Below are 16,932 nucleotides of genomic sequence, written 5' to 3' on the forward strand. Positions count from 1 at the left end.
AAGTAAGTAAGAGCCAATGTAAACGTCGTTTAATGTAAACTCTGTCTCTGCAATCGGCCGCCACGGCCGATCGTGGGTTCGCGCCTCGCTCGGACGGGCTGGCCGACCACGTGGAGTTGTCCGGGTTTTCTCCCGCTCGTAACGCCTGAATTAGGGGCCAGTTTCCCTTAAAAAGACCTCCCGGAAAGCATCCTCTTAGGCAGATCGCCCAAGTGTTGCCATAACCCAACGGAACTACAAACGTCAAAGCTCTACAACAACAGTCTCTATTCCTATCTACGGCTGTTCATACGCTATCACATTGCAATTACCGTATATTTGATCATCACTCTGTAAACAAGGTTATTCCCAGAGTACATTTAGTGGCATCCGCTTCCGCCACGGATAACCACGCAGACATTAATAACTACACAGATGGGTCCAAAAGCCCCTTCACCGTCGGCTCAAGTATCTATCTTCCTCCAAACTGACAAGTACAGATATACCTCCATCTATCAAGCTGAAGATGCTGTTCAGTGGGCTACTTCGCTACCAAACAAAACTCTGTCTATCAACATTTACAGTGAATATCAGTCTGTCCTAAAAACTCTATTAAATAGCAATAAAATCGCATATATCCAGCACCATATTTAAAAATCTTGTAAACAGATAAGTTTTATATATTTTCCTGGTCATATTTAGAAATGAAAAAGCCAACATCGAGACTAAGTCAGCCGCAAAGGACACTGATTCGGACTACACTCGCATCCCTCTCTCACGTAGCAGCCTTAAAAATTATATCTATGACAACGCTATGCAAAAGTGGAATCAAGCAGTAAAACTGGTAGAATAACAAGATTTTATTTTCCTAGTGTCGAATGCAAGTTCTCATCACTACTTACAGATTTAACGTTCGCTACCGCTCAACTACTTACCGAGCGTGATAATTTCAGAAGCTACCTGACAATGTATAACTGGGCAGAAACTGCCTCTACAGAAAACCTAGACACCATCAACCACGCCATCTATCATTGTCCAATTTACGATCAAGATAGACTTATCCCGAAATAACAAATTTTTACGTTCGATTTCGGGTGGCCATCTCCACTCGATAAGCTCGTTCAGAAGCCACTGTTTGAAGCTTTTTACAATTATGTTCAAAAATATGGAAGAAAAGACTATTTATATTTTCTAATTTCTAGTTTTACATTTTAGTTTTCACTAAAAGCCGAATACTAATTTTATGTTTACTTTGTAATAGGGTTTGTCAAACCAGATCCCGGGAAATCCCGCAAATTTCTTAAAAGTTCACTTCTTTTTTATTTTGTGTTAAGGTCGAGGAAATTTTGCAATTAGAAAATATAATTAACTCGTAAACTGTCGTATTTATTCATTTTAAACCTAGTTATTAGTTTTTTTTTTTTAATTTTCTCCTGGTTACGACACGTCACAAACGGTCGATAGCCTATTTGCGGCGGGACTAGGAAAATTCTTTACCGGTCGGAACCCGTAATATCCGGAATAATTGCGCTTATACCGTCGCTAAGCGCGTAACGCCGGGTTGCGCAAATCGGGCCAGGATACGAACGAGTAGCAAGTTTTTCTTGGTAAACTCGATTATTAAAGCCAAACGAATTGCCGAATTATCGGGCTATAAGCCGGATGCCGCTATTAAAGCGGCCGAAGTAAACTAATTTTAAAATCTTATTATAAAAATTTGCCGTAATATTTTGTATTACGTTTTATTTAAGAAAGGAAAATCACCTTTTAAGTTACAAGTTCGATCTAAGTTCATTTTTCATACGTATCTTACGCGGCATTATTAATATGATTTCGGAGGTTGCGGAACGTATTAAATTACTTTAAAAAACGAAAAATAATTATATCATTTGATTTCGTGATATTTTGTATATCTTAAAAATAATTACAGTAATACCCCTGTTCACTTTTTCCCGGAATCATGGGACAAGCAAAAGCCTGGGAAATAAGAAACCCTGCTTTGTATCACGTATTTTGGTTTATGTATTCTTAGTGTATAACACAAAGAAGTAGAGTGGTGCACTTGTCCTAGCAAAAAAAGAGCGAGAAACCACCACACGGCTTTTCTCCCAAGATAAAAAATATGTAGAGCGTGCATCCGCTAGCGTTATTATTCTATCACGTCACACAAGACGGCGTTAATACAACCAGCGTTCTTAATAGAACCGTCAAATTGAAGCCAAATTCAAAATTCCATCACTCAACGAGATCAAAAAGTAAAAATAAGAACATTACGTAAGACGAGATCATTACCCCTACCCGAGTAAGAAATCGTAAGAAATCCTCGACTCCCTCCCACCCCAAAATACCTTACGTAATTTATGGAGTTATCGTATCTTTGTAGAGTGATGTGTAAAAAATGAAGTTTGTTGTTATTTTCATTTTCCATTTCGAAACATATTTTTCTGGATGTCGTTGGCGTATCGAAGTATGATTTGAGGGTTGGTTAATTGTTAACAACAAAGCGGTTGTAGAACATTATACCCCGAAGTTTATGGTTAATATTGTCGATGTTAATCACGATGCGAGATCCCATCTAACTGTCTAAAGAAACCATTATTACAAATGAAATAATTTTTGACTAAAACAAATTCGACGAGTCGGGTTATCCATTTGTCACGGTTTAAACTATTTAATGTATTTAAACTTTTTTGGATGGAGGGGTACATGTTCTTTATATCCAGGCTCAACATTCTCATATCTTTATTTATATTATCTGTTACGACTGAAGAGGGGCATCGAGCCCGAAATGCGTATCCTTTCCTATCAATAAACAGACCCTTTTGCACTAAAAGTGTTCCCGCCCGATTCGTTCTGGACGGCAACCGTACGCTAAGAAAATGCGTATAGAGACCGAGATGGAAGCACATTAACCTGGATGAATACGAAAACTAATGAATTAATTTTACCTCTATATATACTTTAGACAACGAATGGCAGTAATATATTTGAGAGTTATTACGAGAGTAAAATGAAGATTTTCCTCGAGATAAATAAGAATTATACTTTTCCAAGCTTCTCCGCAACAGTCGGCATACTAACCACGAGTATATTTGCAATATAACTATAAAATATAAAATAATTAAATTTTATTTCTAATACAACTAACAGCTTTGACAATCGTCGTAAGCTTACCTTCCATATTTATCAATTCGTCCGTTCCATCGATTACGAGTTTTTCTCTTAAAATATCATTATAACGATTCAAGAAGTCCACGCTGCTGCTTTCTAACGGTTGAAAGTTCCCTTAAAAAATTTAATTTATATTTGTTAAAACATTGTTAATATAAAGTCTAAACTTACTCGAAACATCCTTCGGTAACTTTGCAGAAAGATAAAATTATGTTATTTTTAATTGCAATTAAATCAAATTTATTCACTTATGACGGGGCCCGAAGCAAATTCCAATGCGGCCCAATAAATGTGTAAACAAAACCGACAAATTTTTTAATTATTTATTTATTTCAACGGCATAAACTCGCAAAGTCGTAAATCTTCATTCATATTTTATTTTTGAGTGGAAAGGAAATATTTTCAAATACTTGGAGATGTGTCAATGAGGAAGAAATACTAAATAAAGCTGGAGTTGTGACTCAAAGGATTATAGACCCAAATTTGGGGAAAGGAGAGAAAAGACAAAAGATAAAAAGTAGTGAGAAAGGTAAAATAGATCTTCTGTTATGAAAATATTGACTCTTAATTTTCCAACCTTTCTCACTTCTTTCTCTTTTGTTCCTCGCATTTGGGTCTATAACCCATTGAGTCACAACTCCAGCTTTATTTAGTATTTCTTCCACCGTGCAAGATTTGGCTACATTGCGCCAAATGTGGCTACGTTTTTTTTTCTTTTGTTTGACGTAAAGATTTCATTTGGCGCTTAGGCTACTTTTTGGCTACATATTATTTATAAATATACTAGTTCAGTGGTTCCCAATTAGTGGTACGCGTACCCCTGGGGGTACGCGAAATTGCGTAAAGGGGTACGCGCGGCAATCTAAAATCGGTCGATTTAAAATTTAAATGCACGAGATAAAGCAATCGAAAAAATAACACAAGTCTTCAAAAAAAATTTTTTCCAGCTGCATGGAATATTTTTGCTGAATTATATGTTTTAAAGATCATAGATTCTAAAACTAACTTCCATCACATCCCATCACGTAAAGGTTTTTGCAAAATAAAAAGAAATTTTTGATAAAAACTCTTATAATATATTTAGTTCATTGTAATAAATATTTTCTTACAACTAATCAACAAATTGTTTCTGATATTTATACACAATTTTAGGTCTACTCTTTTTTCTTACGAAACCTTTCCTTCTTCTTTTTGATGCTTCTCCAAACTCGTTTCCAATTTCCTTCTCTGGTTTCTGGATTGAGCATCCAACAGTAGTCAGCTAACGTATTGACATCCAATTTTCCTTTTTCACGTCTCTCGATATTACGGACATCCCGGTGAAATCTTTCACTCCGTTCTTCATTGTAGGCTCCCAAGTTTTCGGGAAAATAGTCAATATGGAATGTAAGAAATGAACTTTTAAGCTATCTCGCATCCTCGAAATTCATACGCTGCTGCCAGCATGCTTTGTACAATGGTTTTGTAGTCAAGGTCCTTACTATTCCCCAAAAACTTATGCACCACATTCTTGAAAGAGTCCCACGCTTCTTTTTCGTTTTCTCTTATTGTTTCCAGAAATCTGCTTTGTCTCCATCTCCAAGTTTCAATTTGAAATATGCAAATTAAACTTTCTTCACAAACTCACTTGTTTCTTTGTTGACTTTTCACTGCGTATTCACCACAAACATAACAGAAGCTATCGAGAGAAATTACACAACCTCTGCCAGCCATATTCCAGAAATGAAAATACATGCACAGTAGCATTCAAATGCTGGATATAAACTGAGTGTGGCATTAGATGCCTGCGAGATACTAAGCTTATTTAGCTTGTCGAAACACGATCTAATCCAACAGCGAGTTGTTTATATTTATTCCTAGTATCCCAGAAAACATGTCGAAACACGCTCAACCTCACCAATAATATTACTCCCTATCAACTTTTAACCCGTTTCTATACGATCACGCGACCTTCCTCCTAACGCTAAAACTAATTAACCCAGTTCCCCCTACCACTACTCTCTTCAATCATTAACATTTTTATATATTTATTACCAAGTCCAGTTATAATTGATAGAATTGATGTGAGAAGTCTTCGTTTTAAGGCTATTTTTTAAATAAAAAGAAAAGAACAGTAAATTTTAAGTTAGGCTAAGACTCCACTACCGTAAAAACGGCGTAAAAACCCCTCGCCGTAAAAGCTTTTAATCACGTGACCTATTTGCGTTTGCGCTCGGATTACGGTGGAGGTCCGGCTAGCGCGAAGTTTTTACGGCAACGGTGCTGCCCCAAGTGTCGAAAGTAAATACTTCTTCGCACGTGAATTGGTAGAAACGAAAGACGGTTGTATACGTGACATAGCGATATAAAGACAATGATTATATTCTACGAGCTTTTTCTGTACTATAATTACAAATGTAGTAAAAATAATATCTTTACTTTCATATACTAACNTGGCATAACGTTACACGGACGGACATGCGTTCAATGGGTAATGTATAGATAGATATGGTTCAAATGCTGCCACTCGCATGCGACTCATATTGATCAATGCGAGTGTGGTCATGTGCGGATGGGCTAAAGAGTGGTAGAGAGTATGCCGTACGAGTCTAAGTTTATTTGGCGGCTCTATCTCATAAATTCATAAGTTATAAGGCTGCAGTAAAATGAGGTGAAATTGGAGTTTATGTTCGAAGAACCGCAAATGTCTATGCAAAGAGCCGCATGCGGCTCACGAGCCGCTAATTCTGACCCCTGATCTAGTATAGTAAAATTGTAGGACCGATAAAAATTTGATGTTATATTAGGGTCGTTGTTACATTTGATGACGTTATAATCGGGTTAAACTGTATATTGTTTGTGCAAAATAAAAAAATAATTTCGGACGATACAATAGCCACGATTATTTTTTTCAAAAATGGGAAATTTTTGTTATGCATCAACAAAAATTCAACCCAGGCCGACACGCAACAGAGAAAAATTTTGAAATTAGATAGGTTAATTTCATTGAAGATGCATTGTGGACAATCTCGTGGTTGTGACTGGCGAAGTTTGAACGATTGCACCCAAAAGCAGCAATATCAAAGAAGATAGGAGAATGAGAACGAGACCGGCATCAAAGTGATTCCGTTTTCGAGACACAGTCTTGTCCCAAATACGGTTTTGCATTTTACTTGTTATAATATTATGTTTTATTTAAAAAATGAAAATTACTTTTAAGTTAGAAGTTTCATCTAAGTTCATTTTTTTGTTGTTGTTGTATGCAGTTTCCAGCAAACTTTAATAAATTTTTTCTATTTGTGAAAATTTCTACGTAATTCAAAGGTAATTTTTAATATATATCTTACACAGCATTATTAATATGATTTTGGAGGTTGCAGAATTATTAAATTACTTTAAAAAATGAAAAATAATTATATCATTTGATTTCATATTTTGTATATCTTAAAAATAATTTATTCTGTCCCGAGATTTCTCAGGATCCTGGGAAACAGTTTACTTTTATCCCAGAATCCTGGGACAAGCAAAAAACCGGGAAATGAGAAACCCTAATCCCAATTATTTGTGAACGTGGGGGATCATTATATATGGATTTTAAAATTCATTTATTAAAATATAAATTTATTTGAAATTTATAATTAATATTTTGATATTCATTGCTAGAATTCATTATTAATATAATTATGTTTTTTTATTATTTGTAGGTGAGTTTTTATGCCAGTGTTATAATGTTAACAACAGTTTTTCTGTGGAAGATTTTTCGCAGACAATGCCACTATGAAATTCCTGCAAGAGATATTAGCAAAGGGCATAGTTGGTGTGTAATTGATATATTTTCCCAGACAGCATATTGCAGCATTTGCAAAAGTCTGATTGTTGATGGATGGTATTGTGATTCATGTGGAGTTTATGCTGATCAGTCATGTTTTAAGAAAGCAGATAAAAGTGTTTATTGCAAATCTTTATCTGGAGTTGGAAATTCTATGAAACACCATTGGGTGAAAGGTAAGTGAAAAGGATAGAGTTAAGAATGATAAATTAAATTAAATGTTATTTAAATGATCTAATTACAAAAGTATTGTCATAGTTATAATAATTCAATATTTAAGAAATTTGTTGTGAAATAGATTGACATTAAATGAAATACATTTATAGAAAAATTTCAATTTAATTACCTTTAGCTGAAGACTTTCCTTATTTTAAAATTATCATTACAATTTTTTTCTTATATGTTTATAAAATGTTTTATCAGAGTGCATCATAAGATGCATGTGTGACAAAAATTCCCTGTAAATGTTTTAGTATTTTTAGTCTTCTTTGAGAATTTTTTTAAAAACCTTCTGAAAATGATACTATAGTTATTCATATTCAAATGAATTTGTCTTAATTTATGTTGTGTATTCTATTTCAATAAAGCATTCTATAAATGTTTTACTGAAACAGAATGACAAATGCTTTTTTATTAGTGTTTTTAAATTGAACCCCTGAAAGTAACATACAGTAATAAGCAGTAGTTTCTTGTGTTTATGATAGAAGCATTGGAGAAATATATGAAATTTATTTTTATTTCTTAAAAAACCAATTATAAAAAGCAGTTTTAATGATTGATTTATACTTTATTCTTACTGCATATTAATTTTGCATAAGAAATTTTCCTGTGCAAGAATAGTATATACTGTAGTTATATTTTTATTGAAACATAAACATCCATGCATTGGCAGTTTGAATCTTATAAATGTGTTGTACGTAAACAGGATTTTAAAGAATGTCTTATTTTAAATACCTGCGATACTAGGTTGCAAAATAAAAACATTTAATTGGAATTAAATATGCACTTATGAAGGAAACAAAAAAACATCCTTCAAAATTATCTACTAAATAAATTGAAACAAATATATTAAATACATTATTATAACTATGTATTATAAAATCCATCAAATAGTTGACTGTATCTACACAATAAACTACATATTTCAAATAAAAAGCTTTTTATAAATCATTAAATTTAATATAAATCAAATAAATGTCAAATAAAATATTAAATAGTTGTTAAACATATTTTTATATTTGACATTGTTATTTTATAAGGAAACTTAAAATCTGGAAGTATTTGTGATGTCTGTGAAACAAATTGTGGTACAGAAGATTGTTTAGCCGATTTTCGTTGTTGTTGGTGTCAAAGAACAGTACATTCTGATTGTCTTCAAAAAATGTCAGAAATATGTGATTTAGGTCGTTTCAAATCATTTATTGTTCCTCCATTTTGTGTGCGTCTGAAATTAGTAGGCATTAAAGGAAGACGTCATTTAGTAGTTTCAGAAGTTCGACCACCTGTATTTAAGCCATGGAATCCATTGATTGTAATTGCTAATCGTAAAAGTGGAAATAATGAAGGAAGTTACATTTTAAATGCTTTCCGATCAGTTCTTAATCCTGCTCAGGTAAGTTTTGAACATTTTAGTTTAGTTATTGTAAAAGCATTGTAATAAGTATTAATATAGTCAGTTTGTGCTAATATGAATTGCTAGGAAAACAGTAGTTAGTTTGCTTTATTGCAAATTCATATTAATGTTTTTTCAGGGTCAAGATCAAGGTTGTATAATTAAGGCTTAACAGGCAATCAAAATTTCTTAAAATATAATACAGTATTTAGAAGTAATTTACTAAATAAAGTTAAATAAAAATAAATTTATTAACAAAAACAAATTCTAAATGATTTTTCAAATAAAAAATAATGGAGAAGATGGTATTCATCATTAAAGTGTGGAGCAGTTATCAGAGTGGTTAAAAAAACAAAGCTAAAAGAAATTCAAATATAAACGTCTTATGAAATCCTATACATAACAATAAAGCTACATCAACTGCCTTATTACAACAGGCTATATATCGGTGATAATAATTATAAATTACTGATTAATTTAATATGAGATGGTGCCTAACGCCTCCCTCTATGGTCAAATTAATCAGTAATTTATAATTATTATTGCCGATATATAGACTGATTTTATACAGCAGTTGATGTAGCTTTAAAAGAAATTCATAATTTTATTCTGTTGAAAATTGTTTGAAAAAGTAAAAAATATTTTTTGTGGGAAAAGTTAAAAAAGGAGTTGAATATGGTGCAAAATAGCCACACCTGGCATTACATATTGTAATTCCTGATATGCAAACTTGCATGTGTTTGCATGGAACTGCATCCATTTAAAGCATTGGATGTCCTTTTCTACAATTGGAACTCCTGTTTTTGAGTACAGCAGAATGGTCTGCTAAACCCAGATGTTTTAATTACTCTACAATTGGAAGTCAAACTTGTCTTTGCTTACTAGGAGAAAAAAATTATTCTACTCAAAATAGAACTTTTATTACAGTACCACTTTGCTTTTTACACTTTTTGATATGAATAATAAAATCATTATTGGAAATAGGGTTATTTCTTGGGGGTTATGAAGGTAATTTACAGTTTGGTTTAATGAATTCTGGTAAAACTTTTGTTTGCTTTATCATGTAAAAATTAATGTTGTGACAATGGCATTTTGCTGGGGCAACTGCAAAGTTCACTTTAATGTGAGAATTTGCTTTATGGTGTTCACTTAAGATGAGTCAACTGTATTTGAATTCCTAAATATTACTGAACAGAAGTAAGCAAATGCTGTTTACCAAAAATAAAAGCATATTCAACCAAATTCGACTATTAATTTAGAATTAAATCACTATTTTTATAATGCAAAGATTAATTCTACATAATTTTTATTAAAGCATTCTACTGACTCAAAGAAAATAAAGTTTGTATACTATCAATTTAAAATATTGAATCTAATATGACTTTTATTCCTTTATAACTTACTCCGAGTGAAAGTATTTTAATATTTGTTATACGAGAATTTACAGTTTTACTATTTGTTTATCACTTTCAATTTACATTATTTAGTTACAATAAATTTAAGGCTATAAAAACATAAAGACAAAACAAAATTTGAAATACTGAAGTTACATAATTTTTATTATATTTCATATAGATTATAATTTGAATTATAATTGTAATTTAAAATTAATTTTGAATAAGTTGTTTTATGTGTACCAATAAATAAAAGATAATAAGACTGCGTGTTACTTATGATTTCATATAAAAATTCATTACAGGTAATTGATATACATGATGTGTCACCTGAAAATGGATTGGAGTGGTGTCATTTAATATCAAATCATACATGTCGTATTTTAATTGCTGGAGGAGATGGAACTATATCTTGGGTTTTAAACATTATTGATAAATTAAAAATTGAGGTATACATTACATTTTTACATTTCTCTAATATTATATTTTCAAATATAATTCTAAGACATTTCTGTTATAAACATGAAGCTGAATATACATCACAGTCATCAAAATTTTAAATTGTTTTAGAATTTAGCAATTATAAGCAATTAGATTCTTGGCTTTAATTATATTTCTCTATATTTTTTTGTTTAACAAATATTGTGTTAAACAGTAGGTCAAATTAGTCTTCCGGAATTTCTGTAGACTTTATTGTTTTTTAAATTTGTAATAATAGCATTTTTTATCAAACCAAATCTGTTTAAATTTGTTAGTCGTTTTATTCTTACTATGTTTAAAAAAGAATGATTGTAATAATTTCATTATATATTCATAGTTCTTATATGGATTATTATTCTTTTCCTGTCATAACAGTTGGTCGGATTTAAAAGTCAATTCTCTCAGAAATCTTTGAATATTAAACTTTGCTCTCGGTCTATTCAAAAGCTTTGAGGGGGCGTCAGACTGTTTCGTTAAGTTGATTGTATCCTTATCCCCTTTTAATACTAGATTTATAGGGAAGTCATCAGACATATCTAAATCTAGAATTTCCATAGACAAACATTCATCTGTCATAGATTGAGAACATATAATAAAATCCCATGTGAGATATGAAGGTAAACTCAGCCGGATAATCGCCTTTGGTTCTACTATTCGGTAGAATCAAATCATTTTCTTGTGTAAAATTTAACAACATATAAGCATCTGTAGATAAGGATTTATCTTTCGATAGTCTTATATTTTTAATAATGCCACTATTGCCTGTATATTTTATATCCATAGTTTCTCCAATGCGAATGTTAAAATCACCACCGAATATCCAATAGTTTATAATATTGGTCCATGGATTGATAGTTTTTTGCAATTCTTGAAAGTTTGCCTTTTAATCTGATGAAGGAGAGAAATAGGCAAATATTAAGCCAATTCGTGCCTCTCCCCACAATCTGATTAATATCTATTATCAGAAATATAAAAGCGTTAGTTATATGAGTATATCTTACCAAATGTTTTCTTCGCCAATACGCCAGAAGGGCGCCCGAATTTGCTGTATCTCAGGGCTTTCCTAATTAAATCGATCAATTTCATTTATATAATCCGTATTAGAGAAAAGGAAATTTATAATAATAATATTGTTTTTTTGTTTTTTCATTAATCAACTTATCTAGTTCAAATTACAACGTACCTTTTAGATGGCCATTATGCTTAACTAGTGCATCTGGTTTTTTCATTTCTTGAGTTAAATTCTGCATTTCTTCCTGATAACTTTTATTCTCCTCTTTCATATGTTGTACTTCATTCTTAATGCCTTGAATGTCGTGACTTAACTGAGAGAAATTGTTTTCTATCAATTCATAAACTGATTTTAAGGAATATCCTGAGTATGATTCTACCTTAAGTGATTCTGAGATTTTCGAAGGTTTCAAAGCTTCTAAGTAGATTCCTCCTCCAATAGCAAAAATTCCCCACACAATAATTCTTCCTCTGGGTATTCTGCGTTTAGTTCTTTAGCACTATCTTTACCAGGCCGACCTCGTCCCCTCTTTTGCGTATAGAAACGGCCTACTTCTCGAGGAGAACGGGGGAAAGACCTGGATTAGGTTCTATTCCCGCCATTATTAAAAGGCAATTAATTAAGACTATTTTAAGACTAAACAATTAGTAATTTTCCACATTAAGACACTTATACGGGATTCGCAGTATTTACGTACAAATAATAGATTGAAAGAGTCTAACAAACTTCATCAAAAAACACGCCAGCAGTCTCGACAGTCAGCGTCACCTCCTTTGTTTTCCAGTTGCTATTTGCTTTATTGCATAGAAGAGCAATAAACTCAGCATGAAAGGAGGATGAAAATGGACACATTTTTGCATGTGTAGAAGGACACTCGAGGAAGTTACTTCCAATGAACAATGGGAATGGGAAGATCACCAGGTTGTAGTGATCCTGAGGATCATACAAATAATCGCCTGACACTGCCATTCTTGTTTTGTGATATCAAAAGAACATGACCATCATCACAATCCACCAGTTTGCACTTTGAGGTACTGTACCTCTCCCACATAATCCTTGTCATTTCTCTTCCCTTTCTTATTCCAGTCTGTTTTCGTTTTAATATAGGTTAAAGTACGTACTAGATCTCGTGAGCAAGATAGTACAATAAAGCAGACATCGATAACAAAATTTTTTTTATAACACAACTTATTTTTATTTTTCACAACGAACCGGTTATTTTTATTGGATTCCAACTTTATGAACTCGTATTAATTCAGGTCCGCAGGCGTTGAACAAATTTCAATTACACTATCAAACTTTTCTGTTAGCACACAACATATGAATGCGGGACGATCTAACTTAATCTATCTTATAACTAACTTACACTACCTTACAACTAGAAGAAGAGCGAAAGGAATAATGGAAATTAAGACTTAAGGACAGAGAGGAAGAATAGAAAATACACAGGTTTCCTTTTTTGGATCGATGAATTCTGGGATAAGACACATTTTCCGATTTTTTTTCTCCTTTTCTTTTATCCTTCTTTGTTTTTCTTTGCTTGCCGTAGACTTTCTTATTTCTCACTCTTTTCGGTATTCTACCCAATGTTCGCTTTTCTGTAACTATTCTCCCGAACCCTTTAGCACCTTGCAGTTTCTTTTCGTACTTTCTCTTCTTTCTTTCTTTTTCTCTCTCGAGCACTGCTTGCCACGTGCTTTCCTTTCGGGATCTCGCCATCTAAAGGCTGCTATACACCATGGGTTAATTCTCAAAGGAGTAACCATGCATGCCTGATTTTTAATCATTCCTGGAAATGTGTGGGGGAAAATTTAACAGTTTCGGCAAATTCTACCGACCACCTGGGTAGAAACGCCCGTATTCATCAGGTTAATCCTCAAAGGAGTAATCATGCATGCCTGACCTTTATAGTTCTTTATAGTTTATGGGGTACAATTTAACAGCTTCGCCGACCACCTCAGTAGAATCGAAAAACCATTTGATTTTCCTGCGGTGTGTCAGACTGAGTAGACCCACCAAAACGTGTGTGCCGTCGTATATCGTTCAGTAGTTAGAACAATGTCACGTGAAAATTTGGAGGAATTTTTAAAAATTTACGAGAGCGAACCATGCCTTTGGCATATTAAAAATAAAGAATACTACAATAGACGCAAGAAAGAAGCTGCTTATCTCCGTTTAATCGAAAAACTAAAAGAAATGGAACCAAAGGCCGATAAAGAAAGCGTTATAAAAAAAATAAACAATATCAGAAGCGCATACAGAAAAGAAATGAAAAAAGTTAAAGCATCAATCAAATCGGGAGCAGGAACTGATGAGATATACGTACCAAAGTTGTGGTACTTCAAATTGTTAAGGTAAGCTTAAATTTTTAATAATAAAATAAGACGAAAAATTAAGCATTTTATTTAGTTCTTTGTATTTTAAATGGCCGACTGACTGACTGATTGACAATGACGTAGCGAACATAACTGGTTCCCGAGGTACGACACTATATTTGCGACCCCCTCCCTCGCCCCCTCCCCTCCAGAAACAAAACTTGTTTGTCTTGGAGACCATTTGGTACCCCTCTGCGAGTGGCTACCGGGGGACGTGCCCTTCTTCCCCGCTCTAGCTACACCTCTATTGAGAGCTTTTCTTCGTTTGTGGGCAATAAAAAATTCTGAAGTTCCGCAAGGACAGGCAGTCTCGAAGGAATAACCCATGGTGTATAGCAGTCTTAAGCTTCTACTTTCTCACCGTTTTTGCCTCGGGGCTTCACACCTCCCTTTGTTTTTCACACGTTCTCAGAATTGGTAGTCTTCGCCCCCACGGGAGAAGGATTAAGAAGAAACGTTCTAGAAATAATTTTAGAACAAAGAGACAGGAAAGAACTTAAAACTAAATCAAAGAAAAATTAATATATACAAAATATACAACGATATATGGTCGACGGCCACAAAAGAACCTCAGGCTTAACTTTAGTTGCAATTATCATATTTACAATAGTAACAGGAATCACAAATTGTGTTGGCAAGTGGCAACACCACAAAGAGGTATCGAGGTTGGCAACAGAAAGAGAGAAAAAAAAAGAGAGACGGGTTCATTAGCGTGGGTTGTTGGACAGAACCCTCATATCAGTGTTGCCGTTCCTAGTACATTTGTACTTTTCTGGTACCCACATTAAGACACTTATACGGGATTCGCAGTATTTACGTACAAATAATAGATTGAAAGAGTCTAACAAACTTCATCAAAAAACACGCCAGCAGTCTCGACAGTCAGCGTCACCTCCTTTGTTTTCCAGTTGCTATTTGCTTTATTGCATAGAAGAGCAATAAACTCAGCATGAAAGGAGGATGAAAATGGACACATTTTTGCATGTGTAGAAGGACACTCGAGGAAGTTACTTCCAATGAACAATGGGAATGGGAAGATCACCAGGTTGTAGTGATCCTGAGGATCATACAAATAATCGCCTGACACTGCCATTCTTGTTTTGTGATATCAAAAGAACATGACCATCATCACAATCCACCAGTTTGCACTTTGAGGTACTGTACCTCTCCCACATAATCCTTGTCATTTCTCTTCCCTTTCTTATTCCAGTCTGTTTTCGTTTTAATATAGGTTAAAGTACGTACTAGATCTCGTGAGCAAGATAGTACAATAAAGCAGACATCGATAACAAAATTTTTTTTATAACACAACTTATTTTTATTTTTCACAACGAACCGGTTATTTTTATTGGATTCCAACTTTATGAACTCGTATTAATTCAGGTCCGCAGGCGTTGAACAAATTTCAATTACACTATCAAACTTTTCTGTTAGCACACAACATATGAATGCGGGACGATCTAACTTAATCTATCTTATAACTAACTTACACTACCTTACAACTAGAAGAAGAGCGAAAGGAATAATGGAAATTAAGACTTAAGGACAGAGAGGAAGAATAGAAAATACACAGGTTTCCTTTTTTGGATCGATGAATTCTGGGATAAGACACATTTTCCGATTTTTTTTCTCCTTTTCTTTTATCCTTCTTTGTTTTTCTTTGCTTGCCGTAGACTTTCTTATTTCTCNAATAAACTATATATATTACGTGTATATAGGCACGTAAACAAAGTATTCATAGAACTAGTACATTTTGAAGGAAAATAGTACATTTTTGAAGGCGCTTCAGTACGTTTTGAAATTTCATTGCGGCAACACTGCCTCATATGTACGCACCGAGTTCAAAGCGTAAGGAGTGCACGAATATTTACCAAACTCGAGTTGGTTGTAAATTTGTGTATATGAAGATGCTGAACAAATATAAAACTCTCTATCGTTGAACAAAATATTGTAGTGAAATCCTTCCTTAAAGAAAGCCACAGAATTAAACTTTTATATTTACGTAGTAACCGTGGTTGAATTCCTTTGTCAACCCAAACATATTTCACAATATTTACAATAGTTTAACACTTCAGTAGTGGTGCATGATGTGGTGATCCATCACGAATTTAAATTGTCAAAGTAAGCAAAGTAATGGTGACTTTATAGTGAATGCAGTCTAGTAATGACCTCTATTATTTTCGTAGCATTCCTCTATAGTCAGAGGGACTCTTCAGCACCTCTTCAGCCTATCTATATTGCTGACTGAATGGCCCCATTGTAAGCTTACCACTCTAGGACACCGAGTGTAGAATTCAAAAGGTGTCAACACCTCCCGAACATGGCAGGTCAAGTTGCAATCAGTTATTTTCAAATTAGACGTCACAAAATGCGCATTGTGGCAGGCCAAATGTCAATTTACAAGGGCCATTCCACGGCAGCCCACTTCCGAATCGGGAACAATCATTTTGAAATTTTAAGTAATAGACTGCATTTGCAATGGGATGTTTGTTTGTACGGGCATACTACGGCAGCTTATGACCCGAACTAGAATAAGACATTTTTAAAATTTAATACAACAGACAAATTAATAAACACGCGCTGTCTATCTGTTTTCCTTGAGCATAATATAACCTTAATTAAAATAAGAAAAATCACCAAGCAAACGACTCACCGGGAAATCAGGAATTTCCCAGTGTCAGTCCACCACTGCATCAAGACTTCGTAAGTCAAAAAGAAATTCCATAAAACATATTTTATATTTTGAAATGAAAAATACTTAGGGCTCGATAACACGTGCATAAATTATGTTGTTTTTGCATTTTTGATGCCCTATAATTCAAAATCTGTCCATTTTTGACTTTGTATTATCCGGATCACTAGAACTATAAAATATCAAAGGTTCATCCACATCTATCAGAAGCTACTTCCCGTAAAGTTTGCATACAGTCCTTTAACAATTAATATTAACTTGTAAATTTTTCATAAAAGTATTAACAAAAAGAAACTGATATTTTACCAGATGTTACTTAAGTGGTAAAACTTGTGAAATTAGGATTATTGTGAGAGAAGGAAGAAAAGTTTGGAGAAAAATTTGGTCATTTTGCCGAATTGAAATAGTA

At 33.4% G+C, this 16,932-nt stretch overlaps 2 protein-coding genes across 2 annotated transcripts; one reads left to right on the forward strand and one right to left on the reverse strand.

Moving 5' to 3' along the window:
- The first annotated feature begins 6,827 nt into the window (after positions 1 to 6,827).
- Positions 6,828 to 10,684, forward strand: LOC111628000 (diacylglycerol kinase epsilon-like). Its single transcript, XM_023371711.1, has 3 exons — positions 6,828 to 7,134; positions 8,218 to 8,570; positions 10,270 to 10,684. Exons 1-3 carry the CDS (start codon positions 6,858 to 6,860, stop codon positions 10,522 to 10,524), a joined length of 885 nt encoding a protein of 294 aa, XP_023227479.1. The 5' UTR covers positions 6,828 to 6,857; the 3' UTR covers positions 10,525 to 10,684.
- Positions 10,685 to 11,352: 668 nt separating this feature from the next.
- Positions 11,353 to 12,058, reverse strand: LOC111627997. Its single transcript, XM_023371708.1, has 3 exons — positions 12,009 to 12,058; positions 11,628 to 11,935; positions 11,353 to 11,507 (listed from the first exon to the last, which is right to left on the reverse strand). Exons 1-3 carry the CDS (start codon positions 12,056 to 12,058, stop codon positions 11,497 to 11,499), a joined length of 369 nt encoding a protein of 122 aa, XP_023227476.1. The 3' UTR covers positions 11,353 to 11,496.
- Between the last annotated feature and the right edge of the window lie 4,874 nt (positions 12,059 to 16,932).

This window comes from Centruroides sculpturatus, unplaced genomic scaffold (assembly GCF_000671375.1).
Source record: "Centruroides sculpturatus isolate CEXI.00-Female unplaced genomic scaffold, Cexi_2.0 scaffold486, whole genome shotgun sequence".
In the NCBI taxonomy this organism is placed as follows: Eukaryota; Metazoa; Arthropoda; class Arachnida; order Scorpiones; family Buthidae; genus Centruroides; species Centruroides sculpturatus.